Below are 22,141 nucleotides of genomic sequence, written 5' to 3' on the forward strand. Positions count from 1 at the left end.
AACCAAGAAATACTTTACTTTCACAATAAAGGTCCTCAATTAACGGAGGAGGGACAATTTTAAATTTAATACGTAAATAGAAATATTAAATACGTTTAACAGAAATAGTAATTGTAGCATATTAGTAGTATTCGCTGTAGTAGGTATTAAGTGATGGAAGAATTAGAAAAAAATAGGACATCATCAAAACTTTAAGTGATCACTAGCTCCTTGATTCCAGTTCATTAAAAATTAAAAACAAAATACATACATACACTGACTGTATAAAAACTTCAGAAATGAAATACAGTTCACACATTCAGGTAAACGCTTTCAGAAATAAATGAAAAATATTAAAAAATAGCAATGCCACGGTGTATTATTACTTTGTACTGTCTCTTATATTTATATGTCACGCAAATAGAAATTCACATCATTTTACTTGGATCAAAATTGCTAACACCTTATTATGTTAGCAGCCTGTTCATGTAGCCGTGTAGACCTACGTTTAACTATGTTTTGGATCAACAACCTTAATTTGCGCAGTAACTGTTGCTGTGGTTGCTGAGGTCCTTAAATGCATCTTACCACTGATGGTTCTGTTACATCAGACCACTGAGAGGTTTTGGTGTTGCAGAGGAGCAGCACTCCACTGAAAAAATCACAAGTAATAAAGTTGATCGAAATTAAACAAGTCACACACATTTTGCACTGTATGCAAATATGTGATATACCAGGTGTTGTTCCTCAAACATATTTAACCGTTTTTATAGTTGTTTTTTGTAAATTGTTATACAACCCACTGAGCTATTTGACTTGAATGAATTGTAAAATATGTATATGTTCATTATTTTATTAGTATTTATACTTTGCCATCACAAGAACAACAGTGTATCAGTCTGGTCTCTGTTAAAGCTGCACAAAAGTGGAACTTTATCTCAGCACATAGCGGAGAACTCAGCACATATTGTTTATACTTTAAGAAGCGGATAATTAGCGGTCAGCTCTGTCAGCACTAAAACTCAGACTGTCTGTGCTGTAAACTGTCTGTCTGCTTCAGTCTGCCTCTGGTACCTGCATGCATGTATTTTATATTACGTGTAAGTGCTTTTAATGTGTGTCCAGTGTTTGCTTCTTCTGTTGCACTTAGTGCGTAATAACGCAGCACGATGCCTATTTAGTATACGTTTCTGTTAACATTATTCCCCATTTCAACACTTTACATGGCTTGCATTACGTGCTTTTGTGTTGCAATGTTCTCTGTTGCACTCGAGATGCTCTGTGTGATGTTTATTCATTTTGCTGGTAAAACCCAATTTATCAACCGTTTACATTCGGAGCTCATGAAGCAGAAGCTCCAGTGGACTCCCATCACCGGTGAAGTCCGACTCCACTGTGAGGCTGACATTTGCGTTTATGATCAACTAAAGGATGGACTGTCACATTCATAATCCCCTCAGGATGGAATGAAGTAACTTTGCTCATGCGCTGATGTTTCATCCAATGCCATCACCAAATACCTGCAAAGCAACACTTACTTTATGTCATATTATGGCTGTATGTAGTCCTGCCACAATCATTATGTTATATCACACATATCTAAGAGTCACTGATGTGTGCATGACCTTAATCATTTTTGTTCTTTGAAATTATGTACTTGCATTATTGTATTTTTAAATGTATGAAATTATCAGTGACATAAAATTGCAATAATATTGTTTATCACAAATACTTCTGGGGCGACATGCGGCACAACAGAAGTAGTTATCATGACAGGCCTACTCTTGGACTTCAAAACTGATTTCAGCGTTTGTTCTGAACAAGTACTGAGTTATTAATACAGTAGGAATGAACAGGGTTTGCGATTACAGCTCACGTCACTCACACCAGCTACGTCTCCAGTCTGCTGGAGTTAAAATGCAGAGGCTTTCTGAGGTTTGGTTTGATTGGTTGATAGTTGATTGCTTTGTCACAATGAAAGATTCGAGGCGTTTCGGGGGACAAAAATTTCTCTTCAACAGAAAAAAAAAAGAAAAAGAAACATCAACCCTGCTCAAGATTGAAATCTCATTTATTTCAGCTATGTACAGGAGAAAAAAAAATGCTGAATTTCACAATTAACAGAAAAATAAAAAATTAAATCACGTCTCATCTCTCTAACCTCTGTAACAGAGGTGCACTAGTTCAGCTCTCTGCCGCTCATACACAGACACACACATGCACTCATACGCTGCTTCTCTTTCTCCCACACTCTCCATCTCCCTCTCTCTCTCGTCACTTTAAAATGTTAAAAAAATGTATTTGTCTCTGGTAGATATGTTATACTGCATTTGCGGGTAGCTGTGCTGCTGTTGTGAGTCGCTGTCGACATTACAATGATCCTGTCGTCGGGTTTTGGTGCGTTTCTAAGCAGTGAGAAGGGGTTTGTGTGTGGGGTGAGACTCTAGTCAAATATAATTCTCTTTGTGTGCCATCCTGTCAAACCCACATAGACATACACACCATTTATATGTGTATACACAATGGCATTGATGTGAGCAACCACACACACGTACGCACGAGTAAGCACACACTGTTCTTCCTGTGTCTCCGTCTCCTCTAACTTGATCCCATGATTCAGTTCACAAACATGAACATGATCCTCCCCCCAGGTGAGGGGCCAGTAGATGACAGGTGATTTCTCAGCCCTGTGATTAACAAATGCAAAATAATAATGTCAATAACAAAAACGATCCCACTGAATTAAGTGTTCCCCTTTAGCCGCCTCGCTTCCGTTTCACGTGTCACTCCTGTCCAAATCCCTCGGTCTCCTCGATGGCGAACAGCAGTTTCTCTCGGAGCTGCTCCAGGCTTCTGTAGGGTGGCAAGTCCAGACGATTGAAGCTGGGGGAAGAGATAGACAGTCATTCCTCTCTGTGATTACATTGTGATCTTTACACAAGTATGTCATTTATATATTTCACTCAATAAAACTATACAACGTGCACATTTTCTTGGTTAAAGTTATTTGGACTTTGGACAATGAAAACAAATAAAAAACACAGTCAAACCTTAGTGTCATAACGTCATACTGAAGTGGACTACATGAACTAGCAGACCTGTTTTCACATAAATGATTCATTTATGTACCAACACAACAGATATCATTTGAGCACTGAAATTAATGTTGCCCCTTGGGCACAAAAATGTGCAGCAAAATAGTCTAAGATTAAAGGGCTACTTGCTCGCTTTCTGGGAGCTTCTTACAGTCCTCCTCCTGTCTTACACGACATCACTCAGAAAAGCTTGGGCCTTGGAGCGGGGATGATTTTGCTACACTCTGTTCACCGTGTTAACAGATGAGGCAGCAGCTTACCATGTGTGGCTTCTTGGAAGCCAAGTCTCCTTCCCCACTTTGTCTATGCAGAACTTCTGGGGACCGTTACTTCCTGAGTGGGTAAAATCATCACATATCAGAATGAATGTCATCATAACTGTCTTAGAAAAGCATATGGATTTGTTTTACTAATTTTAACTATATATATATATAAAACTCTATTTAACTATATATATGATTTTAAACACCATAAATTATGTAAAAGCCAGGATGCAAATAATGAGCAAAAACACAAAGAAGTTTTGACAATCTGCAGCACAGTAAGGTGTGCTTTGAGTTTCTCTTTTTCATCCATCTATTAATTCCAGTTTTTCCCTGACAGACGGAAATGTAAAATGCAGATTTTTCAAATTAAAGCCTACAGCACCAGTGACAGGAAGACTGCGATCAGTTTAATGGGAAAAATCTGCTTTTTCGCGCTGAACTGCATTCACGGTGTCCTAACATCGATCAGAAAAAACAGAAGCGTGACTGAAGCGGAACTGGTTGGTGAAACGACAGACAAGAGACACGGAGCAGCAGCAGCTGTTGGTGGAAGTAGTGATGCGGGAAAAAAAACCATCCAAAATGACTATGACGTCCTTTGCATTACGCACTGAGCTGCTTTGTTTTTATCATCTGACTTGTTTCCTCAGAAAAATGAAATCTCAACAAACATACAAAACAAAATGACAGACATCATTACTTATGTCAGAGACACTTATTTGACAAAGCATTGCAAAGGACAGTGACACATCATGGATGCTGTGCCATCTACCTATGAGCTCAGCGAAGCCTCCCACAGGCAGCCGACACGTTCCCGTTACAAACTGAAGCAGGCGGATTCTCTTCTCGTTGTCCATCTCTTTCACCACCTGCAGGAACACAACTTCATCATTCACTGCACCGACACACACACACACAAAGCAGTGCTTGCCCGTAGACCCCATCACAGCAGATGCGTGTGTGAATTTAGGTCACGGTTTCCAGAACCTCCAACGTCACGCCTTGTGCTCACTGAACCGCGGTGCGTCCATACCTGCCAGAACCAGTTGATCTGCTTGCTGTTCTTGGTGTAATGTCTGTAGATGGTGTTCTTCTGCCAGTCGACCAGATCGATCTCCTGCATCCCACAAAGCATCAGCTGCAACACACAAAATGACATTTGAAGTTGAGAGTGCAGCTACGTGGCCTTTCCTCTCTATGTATGTGTGACTCATCAGCAGGCAGAGGACAACACAGGACGGGACAGGGCTAACGCAGTGAGTCACACTATGTCTCATCTTGACTCCAGACTAATTTAATTCACTGTGTCTGTCAGACTGAGTGTCTACTGAGACGTGGACTCATTTAGATGAAAGCTCAGCTGCAGCGCGAGTCAAGGAGAAAGCGTTCATCAGTCAGGATCAGGAGAAATTTACAAACCCAACCAAGGCTACACACTCACTACAGCTTCCTGTCTTTTCATCCTGCTCGGCAGAGGATTTTTCCAAATCTTGGAAAAAAAAAATTGTTTAACTGACAAAAATGAGACAAAACTAACTTTCACTGATGACGCGACAATGCTTTTAATTCATTCAACACCCCCTTCTCCAACTGGACCTGTGCAACTTGCTAACAATTTTTAACACTCATCTTTAAAAAAACTTGCTTCTGTCTAGAAGTTTCTGCATTTTCTGTCATCCAGTTTTTCTTTTTTAAAAAAAATCATTTTATTATAATTTATCATATGTAAAAGATTCTCTTGTATGGAAGCACCAGAAAGCTATGTAAATGACATTTAAAGGAAAAATATACTTAAATGAAAGTCCATGAAGTGTTACTGCTGTGTATTACATATGAGAGGAAATTTGGGCCAAACAAACATGAGCATTAAATAAGACTGCAACCAAATGGGTCCTAGAAACATAAATATATTCTAAAGCCTTAAATTCATGACATTTCTTTGACTTTCAAAGGACCTTTCTGTTCCTCTCACTCCTCCTCACCTCCAGCTCCTTTTCGTCAAAGTAGCGAAGCCACTCCAGAGGAACCACCTCGTTGAAGCCGTCCAGGAAGGCTTTAGTCTGCTCCTCCACGCCGCGGGTGAACCTCCAGTCTGTCAGGAGGCTGAGGGAAGGAAGAGAGGTCGGCGACATCATTTTGACAAAGTTTACATGTTTCTCCGTGTGTTCAGCTGCTTGTGATAACTTACCTGATGTACTCCTCCTTGTTTTCCTCGGTGACCAACTCATTCTCTCCGTCATCTTTCAGCTGGTGAGTGGAAACCTTCCCGAGGATCTCCATGTCCTGTGCAAAGTACAGCTCCACACCGCACTCCTCCAGGTTGTTCTCTCTGGACACACACAGAAACACAACCTAAATGCAAGGCAGCAGACTTCGACTGAGGGATAACTCTTTGAAACTGCTAATTTCCCGCTACTCTGCCTTTTTGACACTGTGTGGGAGTTTTGTTAACTTCACTGGGACTGAGAAAATCTGGCTCTCACTTAAAGATAAGATGAACTTTATTGATCCCACAGTGGGGAAATTCATGCCTCATCAGTGCAGAGATCCTTAGAATATAACAGATCAAATTTTAAACAGTTTTTCCTGTTGATTTTATGTTTGTAATTAATAAGTCAGAACATGTAATTTACTGGTGGCATAAGGCCCTACACAGCTTTTTTTCAGCTTTTAATTAAAAAAAAAATAAAATCAAAAAAATCAAACCACAGTGATCAGTGAAAAAAATTTCTTAGTCATTATTTCCTTACACTTTACATCCTCGGGTGCCTAAGATGACAATAACACACACATTCAGATGGGACCTATCCTGTCTTACTTACTTGACCCACATGATGGAGTTATAAAACTCAGGGTCTATGGACTCCAGGTCTTTGAGTGTGGGCTTCTTGTCCAGCATTCGCTTGTAGAATGGCAGCGTGAAGCCGGTGTCGATGAACTTTCCGTGGTACAAAGCCTGCAGGGAGGATTTGTTACATTAAAAACCCACAATGAGGAATGTCACCCAGTCTTCACTAAACCTGATGATATAGCAGGTTTGAGTCACTGGATCTAACAAAGTAGAGATGTGAGGGGAGTATTTTTCCTCTCATGTCATTTGGATATTATACTGTTATTGTATAGCCACTGGTGACATATGGTTCAGATTTGTTCCTGACAAACTAGACACATGTTCTTTTCAGTCGCTCGGCGTTTGCGCTGATGATTCACTGGGGATTGTTTCGTGCCCATCTGAGTGTGAGAAATCCTTTAACAGCCAGTCAACTTTACAAAAAAAATGAATGGGGCTTTCATTTCTGAAACTGTGGCAGCCTGATATAATTGTTCTCCTGTCAAAATCATTTACCTTCAAAAACTCCAGACCTGCTCATAGACACACGAGTTATTGGGACAAAACCACGACTGATAATTCACATACTATCTGTGTCATAAATGTTTATGCTACGCACTTTTTTTCTTTGAATGTAGCTTCTGCCATAAGTACATCTTACTTCATATCACATCCTGTGACTTAATCTGTGCCTTGTATGCTTATTTTAAAGGGGAAAACTGCAAGGAAGTCACTTAGATTAGATTACGATACAGAGACAAAACACTCACACAGCTTCAAACCAAGTCCTCAGCTCTCCTCTGTGTGTGTGTGTGTGCGTGTGTTCGTTCGTAGAGACGTAGAGTGAGAAGACTCAGACAGACGGAGCTGTTTAATGTTCAAGAAACCCACAGTGGACTCAGAGCTGCGACGGGCCAAAAACAACACAAGCACACACTAACTGACTCGGTCTGTTCTGTCCTACTGCATCCATACTGACCACGTGTGTGTCTCACAGCCAGTAACACACACACACACACACACACACACACACACACACAGACCGGAAGATTTACAGACAGAGGAGAGGGTGTCAGTGGAAAGAGACGGGTAAAGAGGGAAAGTGAAAAAAAAATAGTTAAAGAAAAGAGAGCAAGAAAAGAAGGCAGTAAAACAAGTTTGGTAGTTGAGACGAGCATCTTTATAAGGCAAGTCAGCAAAGTGCGTTTTTGGACTAAATATAGGCAGCTGCTGGCGGGTGTGGGCTGGGTGCGGCAGTGAGGTCATAGTGTGGGTGAGGGGCGGGGTGGCAGACGGAAGGAGGGGTGGAGGGTGTCGGTTTTTGGGGCCTACAGCTTTCTGGAGTTGATCCCAGCGAGAGAGAGAGACACGGTATAGTACATACTATAAATCATGTTACTGAAGGTGAGAAACCACTGGGCTGAGCACATCTTCAGAACGAAGCATTGCAGTCAGTGGTAGAAGCACAGTAATTACTGGGATTTATTCCAGATTCATAATGAGGTGATTTTTACACCTCACAATAACAGATCTTTGATGCTGTGTTTGTTGCTCCAGCTCACTGCCAGTCAATCAAGGTTCAAGTCCAGCAGGTGACCCTTGCTGCACGCCTGTGTCTCTCCTACAACCATCAATTAAAGGCGTAACGCCCAAAAAATAACCATAAAAAACAAACTATCCAAATGGAGCAAGCGAATAAGAGTTTGGCTTCACTAAACTCTCACTTAAATCAACTCATAAATGTGTCAGCACACACATGTGGACACAACATTTCTGTCTGTGCTGATTATTCAGGGAAAATAATCTCTACATCCTGCTGTCATACAACATTTAAGTGCACAGAATAAGAAGGATATGAAATGTTTCTGAAGTACAGAGTTCAAGTCGCACTCCTCTAACACTTTTGGACTCCCAATGGACAGCTTAAAACATGTCAAAACCGATGGAGCAGAATCAGATATTTTAGGTTTTTTATTCATATAAAAATACAAAAAAACAATTCAAAAAGGAAGACAGCGAGTGTTTTTCACAGAGATGTATACTTTGTCTGTAACAAAAACGGGATACGACAGAGGACCAGAACCCCTGCTTATACCAGTCACTTAACAAAGAAAACAATTAAACAACAAATTAATTTTAAATTAAAATTAATTTAAATTAATTAACAAATTAAAACAATTCATTTACATTTTCACGCATTTTGTTTCAAAAGCTGTAACTCTGTTACCCTGATAACATCTGAGGCTTTGACTAATACCTGGAACAATCAAATCAACTATAAGGTCTCCATGCAATGGAAACGTTGCTCCCCACTCTGGTAAACAGGACGAACCTTAGATACGACAACAGGAGATATTTCTAGTCTGCTCCACTCGGGTTCAGCTGTGAGCCATAAAGCTAATGTTATGCTAGCCAGATTGAAGTCAATAACACTGTGGATGGTTGATAAACAGCAAATATAGTATGACAGGATGTCCAACAACAAGACTCTCCTGCTATCCAGCCATGTTATTTCACCAACATAAATTTCAGTCTCACTGGAACTGCTTAGTAGTTAGTGGTAGTCCAGGAATTAATGGCGCACCCTGCTGCCAGTCAGAATCAAGTACTCAGTCAAATCTTGAAAGCAAACCAAATCTCAAGTTTGATTTGAATAAAAGTATTTCAAAGTGAAACTCACCATGGCAATGAAGCGTCCAATGAAGCGGAAGTATGTGAGGTGGTCGGGGTTGATGGACGAGGCCGGGTTGATCTGCAGACAGTAGTTGTTCTTGCCGGCGTATTCAAAGAGACAGTACATGGGGTTCAGCACCTCGTGGGACAGCAGGAAGAACCACTCCCTGCAGAGCGAGAGGACAGGAGACATTAATGCAGGAGAGGAACATGGGATACTTTCTTCAGGACGAGTGGCCGAGAAATGACAGCAGGAATGTCAGGCCAGGAGTCAGTGCACTTGCTCGATCACTTTCCTTTTAATTAGTTAATGTATGCGATATTGGAACAATGTTTTTTTTCAAAGACAGTTCAGGAGGGGAAGCAAAAGAGCAGAGGCTATGGCTTTGTTCAGATTGACAGACCAAATATTTTTTGTTTTGAGCAAAAAAACCCAAAACACACGAAATGTGATTTTTGCACATCTGTAGGTGGTTTAAACGGCAATTAAAAATGGATTTCTACACATGCCTCACAATCCGGACGCTCTGACTGGATTATTTCAAATGGCCTTCTGTGTTACTCGCAATGCGACACCCAGAGCAATATCTGCACAGTCTGTGGACAGATTCCTGTAAGTAATTGTGTAAGATGACAGATCTCTGTCCATTGCTCATGTTTCATGTTTGCTGAAGAGCCACATAACCAGCGTACGTAGATAGTGGTGCCTATGTCATTAAAATGGAAACCATGCCGACGGGCTGGTGATGTCTGGACACACAAATCTGATCTGATCACTTGTAAGTAAAGGTGCAGACAGCCTCTCTTAAAGATCTGATTTGCCTGCAGTCTGAACAAAATCAAAGTGATCTGTTTGGGCAGGAAACAAACACATTTTTGTTTCTTCAGGAACAAGAATAGAAATATATGTGACAAATAGATGATGGTCAAAAGAAGACATCTTAAATGGAGACAAATCAAAGTGTATTTAATCTCTGAAGAGAACATGATCCACAAGCACAGTTTATAGGGAAAAAAATGAAACAAAATAACAATAAATAAAATTGTAAAAGTGACAGTGAAACACAGTAATTCTACCTCTTCAGACACTGTACGTTTGTGTGTCATATCAGACACAGTCTAAGCACAGCTGACACTTGAAGTCATCTATTATGAGACACAAGGAGACAATGGCAGGAGATCCTGCCTCTCAGTTTGTTCCATCACATCACCATATTATAGCGAGTCTATCACTCTCAGGCTTTAAGTACGACTCAAGTGAGTTTAGTTTCTAAATTTCCTTCATGTTTCGCACTGCTGAAGATAAGATGAACTTTATTGATCCCACAGTGGGGAAATTCACTTGTCGTGGCAGCTCACAAGAACAGAAAAGAGTGCAAAAAGCAAAAAGTGGGCACAAACAGTTACAAAAACTATAAAGACAATAACTTAACATGAGGATGTGATATTTTTCCTTTTTCTATCTAATTACGGTAAGTAAATTGAAATAACTGCCTTCTACATGTGGAGAGGCAGTCCCATAAAGCAGTGGGCATCAACACTGAGCTCTGAGCAAAATCTGATTTTATTTGTTTAATTTACTTCAGTACTCTTGGATTACATTCCAGTTCTGATGTGACTTCAACAACAGTTTCCTAACGGTTACCTAATCCTGAATTAAATTAAATTCTGAATTTATGAATGAATGAATCCTGACTTACATCTGGGGAAACGGACTAAGTAAACCTACAAGTTCTCATTAAAGGAATAGTTTAGATCGCTCTCATGTGAAGATAAAGTCATTGCACATGGCCGAGAAATGTAACTTATGAGAACGTAACTCAAGTAAAACCAGAAACTGGTGTTTTCTTCACTCAGTTCCCCCTCCCCAGATTAAAGAAATCAGATACTCTGCTTCCATAGTTTCTGGTAAGCTAAGCTAATCATATGTTAGCTCAAGCTTCATATTCACAGACGTGAGCAGTAATGATCTTCTCATCTAGCAGCAGGGAATTTTTTATTTTTATTTTTCTTTTTCGGTGTATATACATATACATATATATATATATATACATATATACATGTATATGGTATGTGTAGATCAGCTTTTAAAAAATAAGGACGTTATCAACCCACACAGGATTGTATAAATTAGAATATGCAATAAATCAACACATTTACATACATAAATGATGAGAAGACAAAACATATAAAGTGAAGGATAAATATACAATAAAAACACACAAACAGACTGTGTAAGGATGCATGTTAGAGAGAGAATGAAGGCCCACCAGCAGCACCACCACCAGCTGCTGCACCTGAACCATGCGCTCCCAAGGCCCCTGCCCTCCCCCATGGGGTTTATGGGAGCGGGGTATGGACTGACGGACGGACGGACGCAGACACCTCCCAACATCCCGTCCGTGGTTCTACCCTGTGGTAGAACAGCATGATGTCACCTACCATAGGGTAAAACCACTGACGTGACACCGGAGACAGAGACACAATGCAAAACCAAACAGAAACAAGATGGGAACACCGCCAACAGAAAAATAACAACATATACAGGAAAGAAGACCCGGACCACAGCGGACGCAGGGGGCAGGATGGATACATGTGATGGTGGATGGAGGGATGGGGTGAGGGAGGGAGGACAGGAATGTTGTAAGTGGATAGGGGGTGTTGTACAGTTTCAGGAAGCAACACTTAAAAGGGGCATGAAGCAATTTACAGTATGACACACACAAACACTTTTTTACAGTTGGTTAAAACAGTTTCAATCCTGCCCGGGACTGCAGTACACACCAACTTAGAAGCTGAGGTAGCTGGTGCAGAGAAGAAGAAGTGGGAGGAATAGGAACAACACACCATCACCGTCACCAACATCAAAAACAAAGGTTAAAATAATGTTAATAAGAGTCCCTGAAAGAACTGCAGTACAATTCACATAACGACACAATGTGAGGAGAGGAACGGAAGTGTGTTTGTTATACTCTCACCTGGCAATGCCGCCATAGTCCAGCCCCTCCTCTCCTCTCATAATGATGTAGAGTCTGCGGCGAAGGTCGTATGGCTTCACATTCATGATCTAATGACGAGACATGCATACATTTTATTAAAAAATGTGGAGGAGTGGAGCTAAAATGGAATTTTTACCAGACACATCTGGTCAAGTATTCTAATGACTGCAGATCATATTGTGATACTGGAATCAGCCAATGACATGCTTCCATGATGTTAATGACATTTTGTGTAGGACATTTCAGTGTAGGACAGATGTGTCCATCTCTGACCTGCTGAAAGGAGTCTTCAAACAGCGTCTGTCTGGACACTGAGATCTTTACATGGCTGGGCAAGGCATTGGACTGGACAGAGACAAAAGAAGAAGAAGCAGTAGTAGTAGTGAGAATTTGAGCAGAATAAATACAGAAATTATTTTCAGGTTTAAGTAAGTATACTCCTGAAAAGTTTTGTGGAACACTGACAGTGGATGGTTACCACAAGCCTCTTAATTCTCACCTCTAACAAATAAAGGCATCAACCAATCACACTGTGCAGCACATACAGCACTGCCCTGCAATAAGTAGCTGATGCAGTTTACTTCTGGATGTAGTCAAGTTGGTAGCTACATAACAGTGTGTTAGCTAACATAAGTGTTATATTCTATACTGAACATACCTCATGAATCACAAAGCTCAACAGGAGAGGCACAAAATAGTAGATGCTGCCACCTAGAGGTGAACTACTGAGCTGCGTGACACAGTCAATCCTTTTGAACCATTTCAACATGTTGCAACTGTTGAAAATTTGCGTTGCTGCCATTTTTGAATTTTTGTGTTGTTTATGTGTTAAATCCACCATGTGTAAAGGCCTTCAGTATTTGCCAAAAACAGCCTTTCTAAGCTGAGCATGGGTAAGTAGCTGTGTTACAGCCGTACGTTCACGCCAGGTATTGGCTTTTAGTCAATAATATCTGGTCCACCACTGCTGATGAAAATAACAGCGTTCAGAATTATGACAAAAATTCTGGTCTTCAAAACCCAAACTGGTTCTGACTTCAAGTAACTAAAAACTTTATTTTGTCACTTTTAGTGTAGCCGTAATGGTATCCAGCCAGGTGTGTGTTGTGTTTAATGTTTTATTTACTAAGCTGTGAGATATCAGACTGAAACTACCTTCATCTAAATACAGTGAAGGTGAATGGCACTTTGTTTATGAAGCTCAAACCACTGAAAAACTGCTTACAAAACATGTTTTTCATAGCTTGGGTGAACAGAGTTAAACTCCTGTAATGTACACCAACACACAGATCAAGGTGAGGTGTGTGCACTGGGAGAGCTTTATTATGGCTTCAAACTGAAGTTAACACTTACATGGCACAGGAAACGGAACTGGTGGTATTTCCACCTGAAGCTGCGGTCATAAGCACCGGGTGAACCGCCCTGCCGTGACCTACACACACACACACACACACACACAAAGAAGCAGAGAAGAGAGGAACAATGTCGATTTTACGCTGTTTAACCAAAAGCCATGGGGAATCCTGACTTGAATAATTCCAGAGTTAATCATCTAAAACAAACAAAACTGACGGCCTTCGTGTCTGAATAATTTCAGCTATTCACTGATCAGCTGATAAATAGAAATGGCCTCCTTTTAGAAGCCCTGATGTTGCAGGTCACAGGCCAGACATTCAAAATAAATATGAAATTCACAGCAGCCATTCTGCTCTAAATAACAACTGGGTACGTCTGAGTCTCAACGACAGAGGTGAGACTGAGCCTGCAGCTGTGTTAGTATAAGCTCCACCAACCCATTGCACACACATGCTGGATATGTGCCTCGTCAGCACCGAAGAGGCTGAGACCCAGAAAGAAAGAAAGAGCGAGCGAGACAGATAATAGGAGAAAGGGAGGCGAGAGAGTGAAATGAGGGGAGGGAAGAAGAAGGAGGCCTCTAATGTGTTGGGTTTGTGCTCGCCGTGCTGCCAGGCACATCTCGGTTTGGGTTAGGAAATGAAGACCGCAAAGGCTGAGTGCTGGCTGTGGACACACACACACTCCTGCAGGATCCAGCAAAAAAACAATGAAGACTCCTTCAGACGCTCTTTCAGAAGCGGCCCAAAAATACACTTGAGTATCAGCAAGAAAAGAGGCTTGCAGATGCACTCGCATACACAAACACGACACAAGCTAACAGACACTTGCATGCCCAACTTCAACCAAGAAAGGCACCAACACTAGCGTATACACACACACACATACATACAGACGCCCACACACACATGCCAGTGCAGTCAGCAGTTGATTCTGTTGTCCAACATCTGCACATTCTCATGACTTCTGCTGTAAGATTTGAGAACGCTTCAAGGCAAAAAAAACATCCACAGGCTGAGGGAGAAAGGTGTGTGTGTGCTGGCGTGAAAATGATGACTTTGTTAAAATATCTGTGGCGCTAAGGTTGATTCTATGTGGTCCAAACAATATTTAAAAATAGGCAAAGAAATGAAAGGCTATGGATAAAACACGTGCTCAGTAAGGATGCAGATAAAGAAAATAAAGGATGATGTAGTTTGATAAAACAGAGTTTTGACCTTTTTTATAATCTTGTAAGGTTTTCACAAAACGAGGGGATTATTCAAATAAATATCTGCAATGCAGTTCTGCGAGATGAAGGCAAAATCATTGTGCAATCATTTAGAAAAGAAGTTAAACTTAGTTCAGTCTAAAAGTGTTTTTGCCTGAACTGAATGACAGAGATCACTTCCTCAGAATGTCTTTGCCTCGGTCTGTGACATACTAATTGATTTTCTAAAAAACCAACAAACAAACAAACAAAAAAAAAAAACAGGTTTGGGAGAAAGGGCTGAAAGAATATTTACCCTGACTCAAACCCAGGTCGGGGGTCTTTAAAGGTGGTGGTGCGCGAGTTGTGGTCCACAAAATATCGGACTCCCTCTGCGGTGTACTTCATCTCCCAGCCCGGGGGCAGGGGGTGCTCCTTGATCATCCTGCAACAGGGAGAGGGCAGTGAGCACGGTCCCAGCCGGAGGGGCCCCGTCCTGGGGATGAAACCAACACACCTTCCCGCCAACCTGCTGATCTAAAGCCCTGGACACTGAAACAAAACCTCTGCTATGGTACAAAATTCACAGCAGTGCTCAGGTGGAGTTTACCTCCTCTGAAAATCAGACTGCCACAGCCGGAGAGGCCTGCATAAAACCTTATTTTATTAAAATATATTTTACTATAAAGAGTAGTGACTCAGCAGCATTTTGAATATGGCCAAGATTTCCTCGTTTCACCCTTCCCGCAGCTTGAGCCTCTAAGGTATTATTATTATTATGGCTGAACCACAGAGCATCAGTTTGTCTGAAAAATAAATACCCAGCCATATTAGAGAAAATCTTATTGCTGTTCTGAAGGTATTTCCAGGCTCTCTGTTACCCATCTGGAGAAAAACATATTCAGTCTGTTGCTCATGAAAAGATGTTTTTTAACTCATTTCACAAGTTGTGGCTCAAGTTGTGTTTTCTATCTAGGCAGCCGGAAATGACCTCCCCGAGTGTCCTCATGAACATCAACAGAGAGAATTATAGCAGCTAATAAAACGTTCGTATTTGGATCATTTTTCAAATTAGGCAAAGACATTGAGATGGCTCCAATACTCTGAGGATTTTGTAAATGCCTTTACAACTGTTGTATAAAGACATTTCGTATTTGTCGGAGGTCATTATATTTGCTCTGTGACTTGAATGTTATGCTTCCCGATAAGAGGCACAAACTTGTTGAAGAGTCCGACCATGAAAGAGGACTGAAGTATCAAGTCTTCTAATGTGTGAAATGTACTTTTATCAAACAATTGGCTGAGAAAGGTTCGACTAGAATGAGTGAGGTGAGAGAAAAATAATTTGAAGAGCTCAGGAAGGGTTTGGGGTGGTGATGCCAGAAAAAAAAAAAAAGAAGATCAAATAAACAGCAGATAGATCGTGGAATATCAGGCCGTCGGTTTGGAAAATAAATTCTGCCACGTACCTGTAAACTCACTAAGGTTAAAATTTGTCTGAATGGTCTCAGAAAATGTGTCAAATGCTCCTTCACTTTATGTTCCATAATAATCCCTTATCAGTGGCAGACACAAAAATGTGTATGAGGAGTATGTCTTCTTCAGTACGAGCAAAACACCTAAAGCGACGCACCATCTCACAAGCAGGCCAACGCATGCACACACACCAACACGTGTTAGTACTTTTTGCTTGTTCACAATCTCACCCTTGGGTCCGAGGGTCGTCCCACTGTGTTGTCCGTGTGTTGTGGTTGACAAAGTACACTCTGCCATTGTCCTGACGCTTCTCTGTGGACGCAAGCAGAACAGAAAATAAGAGGATTCGTAAAACTCCACAATAAACAGACAAGAACCAGAGAGACGACTTGACTCTTTCTCGTTTGGGGTGAGAAGAAAAAAAAATATTTCACCCCCTTGAGAGAAAAGCAGCAAGTTTGTGTGATATTTCACTGTGGCTTGCTCCGAATACCTCACCAGGGAAAGTGTGTGTGTGTGTGTGTGTGTGTGTGTGTGTGTGTGTGTGGTGTTAAAAAGTCAAAGGGACCACATTGTTGGGAATATTTCATTTAAGATTTGATTTAAAAAAAACTTAAGCAGCTGAACTGAAATAGCTGAAGGACTACATCTGAAGTGCCTTAAGCAGAATACAACTGAATGGAAGCGTGTAAAATGTTCTGTGTGTGTGTGTGAGCATGTACGGTAGGCCACTGGTCTCATGAGAGAGTGGATGGTGCCCCATCCTCCTCCCTCCATCGCTCTGACATCTTTTTCTCATTAACGGGAGTGTGTGGAGGGCCCAGAAACAGTAGTGCTCACATTGCAACTCTTACTAGCTTTCTCCTTGACTCACTCCACCCCCACTTTACTATCCAGTTTGAACACCCCCCCCCCCAGTTTCTTTCATTCGCTACGGTCTCTTTTCCCTTTCCTCCATCTTTCCCTCTTTTCTCCTATCTTTGTCTTTTTGAATCTGAGCCTAAAAAAAAAAAAAAAAAAAAAAAGTGAGGGAATCAACCGCAGATGAAAAAGCGCGCGCCAGAGAAGTGAATCTGAGCCAGCGATATAATTGAGGTTTCTCGTCTTGAGGTACCGCAACATGTTGAAAAGGCATCACGGGCAGGGAGTGAGGGGTTCTGGAGAGCACACAGCAGAGTGATGAAGCCTGTGAGAACGATGGTGGGACGGGAGCTGCCAGCGGTGTTCATTTATGAATGAATGAATGTGTGTGACATGATTCTGCGTGGATCCGATTACATTACTCATATGGGAAAATGCTGGATGATGAAGAGTCCTATCAATAATGCGGCCTCTGTAATTTGCGGACTTCAGAGTAGAGGCAGCCGGTACAGTGATGAATTGGTATATATTTATAAAAAAAACCTTTTTTTTTATCCAGGTTTTCAACATTGGAATGAAAATCGAGAATAGGAGCAAAGACGTAAATCAATCACAATATGCTCGCTGGGGACTCACCAGCCACAGAAGAAGCGCTATTTCTGGTATTGCATAAAGGCTAAAAATCATCAAAAATGTGCTCAGTGGTTCTGTGAGTGAAAATGATGCCATGCTGCAAACATTTTGCAACACTGTCCTTAAAGCTCACAGCTATTCAGAAAAGTGAAAAGCAGATTTTGAGTGACTTAAATCAAGAATCCACTGATTTTTCTTGACCCATTGCATTCCTTGAATGTTGACTGCTGGCATGAGTTGTCAAAAATACCTACATGCTACTTGCAAGACTGGTGAGGGTTTCAGGTTTTGATCAAAAACAGATTTAAGAGTGGAGTCCAGACTGATCAGAATCACATCAATATCAGACATCAGAAGCAGGTACGAAGGACAGAAGACTGACCAAAATGTGGTCTGCTGACAGAAGGCAAAGTGAGCCCGTAGAGCCAGTTAAGCTGAGTGTCTTGGCCTGGAGTGTATGCACAAGGAGTGTGTTAGGCAAACTTACCCCATCCAGGAGGCAGTGGGCCGAGAGGATCATTTTCCACCGGAGCACCGGAGGGCTGAGGGAGAAAAAGACAGAGACAAAGCAAATCCAGTTAGGACACCTTTTCTGTCTCTCTTCTTCCACCTCTCATACTTCCTCTCAGCGTTTTGCCCTCGTTCTATGGCGCGGCGTGAATTTCTTCTGCCTGTCCGCTCGGCTTCTCGCCACCGCATGATGATGATGAAAAACATCCCAAAAAATACAGAAATGAGGGAAAACCAATGAGAGTTCAGAAGAATAAGAAAAAAACCAAGACATTTAAAAAAAACACGCCAGTGAAACTCACTCAGTAAAACTGTCCCAAAGGTGGATAATCGAGTCTTCGATTGACCTCACTAACTCGCGCAAAACCTGGGATGATGACCTGTGGGTAAGTCAGGCTGGCTGAGGTGTGTGCGTGGATGTGTGTGTGTGTGTGTAAGTGTTGAGGGCAGAAGGGGGTGGGGGTGGCTCCTCTCTGCTGCAGCGGTAAGGGGCGACTGAGGGAGCTGGCCGGCTGGTGGCTCGTATGCCTTCCAAAAGCTACACGCTCGGTAGGAGGATAAAACAACAACTCTGTTCCAATGAGCTCAGTGGCTGGACACAAGCCCCACCCCCCCGGCTTCCCGCTCACCTCCTCAAATACACCCCACCTCCTCCTCCTCCTCCTCCTCCTCCACCCTGGCACCCTCTGTACCCCACCCTAAGGTCCTCCTCCTCCTCTCTCTTGCTCTCTTCTAGCACTGCTGTGAAAGTAGGCAGGGAAGTGCGATGTCTGAGGGAACTGAGGGAACATTCATGCTTGTTCCAGACTGGACACCCCCGCCCAGTCCAACCCGCCTCCTCTCCGGCCGCCCCAACCCACCCCGGGCCTGACAAAAGGCACCTTTATTCACCCTGGGCCTGGAAACCTCTGTGGGGTTTACTCGGGCTGCACTCATATACACACATGCTGAAAAAATGGAGTGTGTAGTGTGTGTGTGCGTGCCACAGTGTGGAAAGTTTGTCCATGGCAAACAGTCAATGTGTACGTTCTTATGATGAAATACACACACACACACACACACGAATATATTAGCTTGAGTGGAAAAGTAGCTGAAAAGATTCTTGTTAGGCATTTGTGGCCACTACTTGGTTTTCATGCTAAAAGATGTTTATCAAGCAGGCTGCTTTAGGTGTGTCACAAACAGCTTCAAAATCATTACAGCATTACAGCTTAACAGCATAATGGTGCTGTAAATAAAAAGGTGGGTACACGATTTGGTTTTTTTAAGATGCCGCAAACACCACAGCCCTCAATATGGAAAATCAAAAAGTCTTCAGAAATTGTGGGAAAATATAGTTTTGTATCTTCCCTGTCTATTAAAGCTGGTTTTGGCAGCACAAGTAGCACTTGTTATCCTTCATTGACTACAATGAGATTAAAAAAAACCCAAAACACTCTTTTCCAAATGAGAGCCGGTAGGTTTTTTTTTTTGTTTGTTTTTTTTTTTTACAGAGATGTGTTGCACCACTAAAGTGATGATTATTTTCTGAGAGGCCATAAAGCAGGGCATTATCCATCGAATGTCAGCGTCACTTTACACAGCATTTTCCAAAAAGAAATGTGACTGTGCCCATTTAAAACAGCTCTGTCATGGAAACTCTGAGGGACTCGGGATGGAAAGGACGAGGCCTGCTGGAGGAGCAAGAGTGGGCATATAACAGGGTTAAAGGGTGTGTGTTTGTGTGCATGTGTGTGTGCATGTGTGTGTGTGTGTCACTCCCATCGACAGCCAATCTATGCCCTGGAGCCCCACCCTTATGGGTGTTCTGTGACTAAAAAAGGTAAAAGGAGAATATAATGATATAAAGACATGATGACTTCATCCTGGCTCTGACCATTCAGCTCCTCAGCAGCTTCCAGACAGAGCCAAGCTGGAGGGAGGAAAAGAAAGAGACTGAGAAAACAAGGGAGGGAGAGGAAAAGAGGGAAAAGCAGCATGTTGGCAAAAATGTGTGAAATAATGGCTTGGTGTTATGGATTTGGAAGGGATACGCAAGGCAGGTTTAAAGGTCAGGTGCGACAGGTAAAAACTGATCGTCGCTTTTGACATGTTAGAGCACCAGTGTGGCTTCAGAAGATATACAAACCTGCTAACAGACTTTTTCATTTATACAACTGTAAAAAGAAAGAAAGTCACATTTATGTTGCAAAGACAACCTGCTGCTCGCTTTCCACATCTCACAAATGTGTGTACACAGCAGAGACAGCGACTAAGAGGAATCCAGTAAACTTGAGGTTAGTGAGTTCATCAGCAATTCAAGCACCGAAAACAAGGTGGCTCATCTGTGTTTCAGACACATTTAGTCAAGAAAGATGTCCCTGATCTCAAAGTGATTCACTCCCTGCCCAGCGTTCAAACCACCATGCGTATTTATAACTGCAGCTGTTAATTTTGCAGAAAAAATACATTTTTGTCGGTGAATATTTGCATCTGCTGCAGGTAGCAACCAAAGCTGTTCTGGGGACACTTTTACAATATAATGTAACTAATACATTTTTTGTCAATCAGCTAACTGAAAAAGAAAATAATCACTTCAGTTGAAAGTCTTGAAAAATCTTGCAAGTGAAGCTCTGAGATGAAATTGTTTCACACTAGCTGTTCCCAAGGTGAAAAATGAACTTTAATGTTTCACTTTTACAATCCTTCTGTAAATGACCATCTATCTGAATATTTGTCTAAAAAATGACTCCACGGGAACAGTGAGACAGGAGAAAAAGTGACTGCATGAGGTGAAATCTAGTTTTTGGCGGCATGGCATGGCGAGCAATTGGAGGGGCAGCAGAAGCTGCTGTGACACACAGAGGTGAAATTCGTACTATTTCTTTAACTCTGCCATAACTTTGTCAAATCTAAACACACAGCGATGACACAAACACACACTGTATTGTTAAGACTCAGAGTGACTTTCTGAGGACAGCATTATGTCAAATTTCCAATGCATACAAACTTCCATAAATCTGCTTTGAAATCATAGATAAAGGACACTCCAGAAGTTGCTTGGGAATCATGACAATTTCCAGCATGACAGTTTTCTTCAGTTTCAAAGCGATCAAGCGTCTAAACATCCAGGAAGTGCTTATAACTAATCTGGCAAAATGGTGTTGTCTCCATAGCATCGATCTCTTTATTAATTCAACCGTAGCAAGCAAACAAATGCTCTTTGTCTATTGGTGTAGTTTGAAAAACATAACAATAGTGCTTTAAGACATGTGAATACAGATGCATGTATTTTAGAATGATAATATGCAAAGGACAAAGTGTCTGCCTGGACCGACTGTGTAGATAAAAGCACCACACAGTCAATCACACTCTCTCTTTCATTCATATCCTCTGAACAAAACCGGCGTCAGTGCAGTTTAAATCCGGTGCCCTTTCACGGCATAACCCACTTATAAATGTGCTTTATGGAAACATGAGCACTGACAGTTTGTGTGTAAACATGAGTGAACGTGACAGCCGTGTGCACGTGTGAGTTTTCTGTTCAGCCGTGGGAGTGATAAAACACAGGGCTGATTCAGGTGCTGCTGTTAAGGGTCCTTGTTCCAGTGAAAATAGACAGAAAGTGGAAGAAGGAGGTAGGAAGAAGGAGACATTTGAGGGATGGTGAGAGGGGCAAATGGAGAGTGATACAAATAATAATAATAATAAAAAAGAATAAATAGGGGGAAGGTATCTGAAATGAGCCAAGATAAAACTATTTTCGTGTGATACAGAAATGGGGATTTTGAGAGGGAAACTGAGATTGGAGGGGGGATTTTGGAGATGGAACAGAAAGATGAGAAAGTGGGAGGGGGGGAGGGGTGGAATTAAAGGAGAAGATGGAGGCAAAGGAAAGGAAGACTGGTAGAACTGAAAAGAAGCGAGGGGGGGCGGAAACTGTAGTTAATGACTCTGAGGCTGCTCTCTGGGGTTTCTAACGAGATGCAATTACTCTGAAAACACACACACACACAGAGAGCCACTGTCGACCAGCTAAAAAGTTTATATCTGCAAGTATCCGTCTGTAACTAATATATAAAAACTCTCAATGCTTGCACACTTTTGTTCTTGTGTTTATGAGTTTGCACAGGCACAACTTTCACCTCTTTGTATGTGTGTGTATGTATATGCGTGTGTAAGCGTGTGTGTTCACGAAGGCACCCGCTACAGTTCCACGGGCCATTTAAGAGGACGACGGGCCTCTTGACCCTCTTTGGTTGTCATGTGTGACAGAAAAGAAATGTGGCACCTGA

The 22,141-nt window shown here is 41.8% G+C and overlaps 1 protein-coding gene across 3 annotated transcripts in view; it reads right to left on the reverse strand.

Annotated features, from left to right (window-relative positions):
• Positions 1 to 2,032: 2,032 nt before the first annotated feature.
• Positions 2,033 to 22,141, reverse strand: part of wwp2 (WW domain containing E3 ubiquitin protein ligase 2) — a 51,702-nt gene continuing 31,593 nt past the window's right edge. For 2 of the 3 annotated variants that reach the window (XM_046393539.1, XM_046393537.1), the window contains 14 exons: positions 17,845 to 17,899; positions 16,094 to 16,175; positions 14,704 to 14,832; positions 13,196 to 13,274; positions 12,116 to 12,187; positions 11,822 to 11,910; positions 8,851 to 9,010; positions 6,163 to 6,296; positions 5,529 to 5,669; positions 5,323 to 5,443; positions 4,374 to 4,478; positions 4,113 to 4,209; positions 3,335 to 3,407; positions 2,033 to 2,862 (listed from right to left, as the gene is read on the reverse strand). In XM_046393539.1, the coding sequence (XP_046249495.1) occupies positions 2,763 to 2,862; positions 3,335 to 3,407; positions 4,113 to 4,209; positions 4,374 to 4,478; positions 5,323 to 5,443; positions 5,529 to 5,669; positions 6,163 to 6,296; positions 8,851 to 9,010; positions 11,822 to 11,910; positions 12,116 to 12,187; positions 13,196 to 13,274; positions 14,704 to 14,832; positions 16,094 to 16,175; positions 17,845 to 17,899 (1,437 nt within the window). In that variant the 3' untranslated portion in view covers positions 2,033 to 2,762. The remainder of the gene's footprint in view (positions 2,863 to 3,334; positions 3,408 to 4,112; positions 4,210 to 4,373; positions 4,479 to 5,322; positions 5,444 to 5,528; positions 5,670 to 6,162; positions 6,297 to 8,850; positions 9,011 to 11,821; positions 11,911 to 12,115; positions 12,188 to 13,195; positions 13,275 to 14,703; positions 14,833 to 16,093; positions 16,176 to 17,844; positions 17,900 to 22,141) is intronic. The other variant, XM_046393538.1, reaches the window with a different exon arrangement.

The sequence above is a fragment of the Scatophagus argus genome, chromosome 7, assembly GCF_020382885.2.
Source record: "Scatophagus argus isolate fScaArg1 chromosome 7, fScaArg1.pri, whole genome shotgun sequence".
Lineage (NCBI taxonomy): Eukaryota > Metazoa > Chordata > Actinopteri > Scatophagidae > Scatophagus > Scatophagus argus.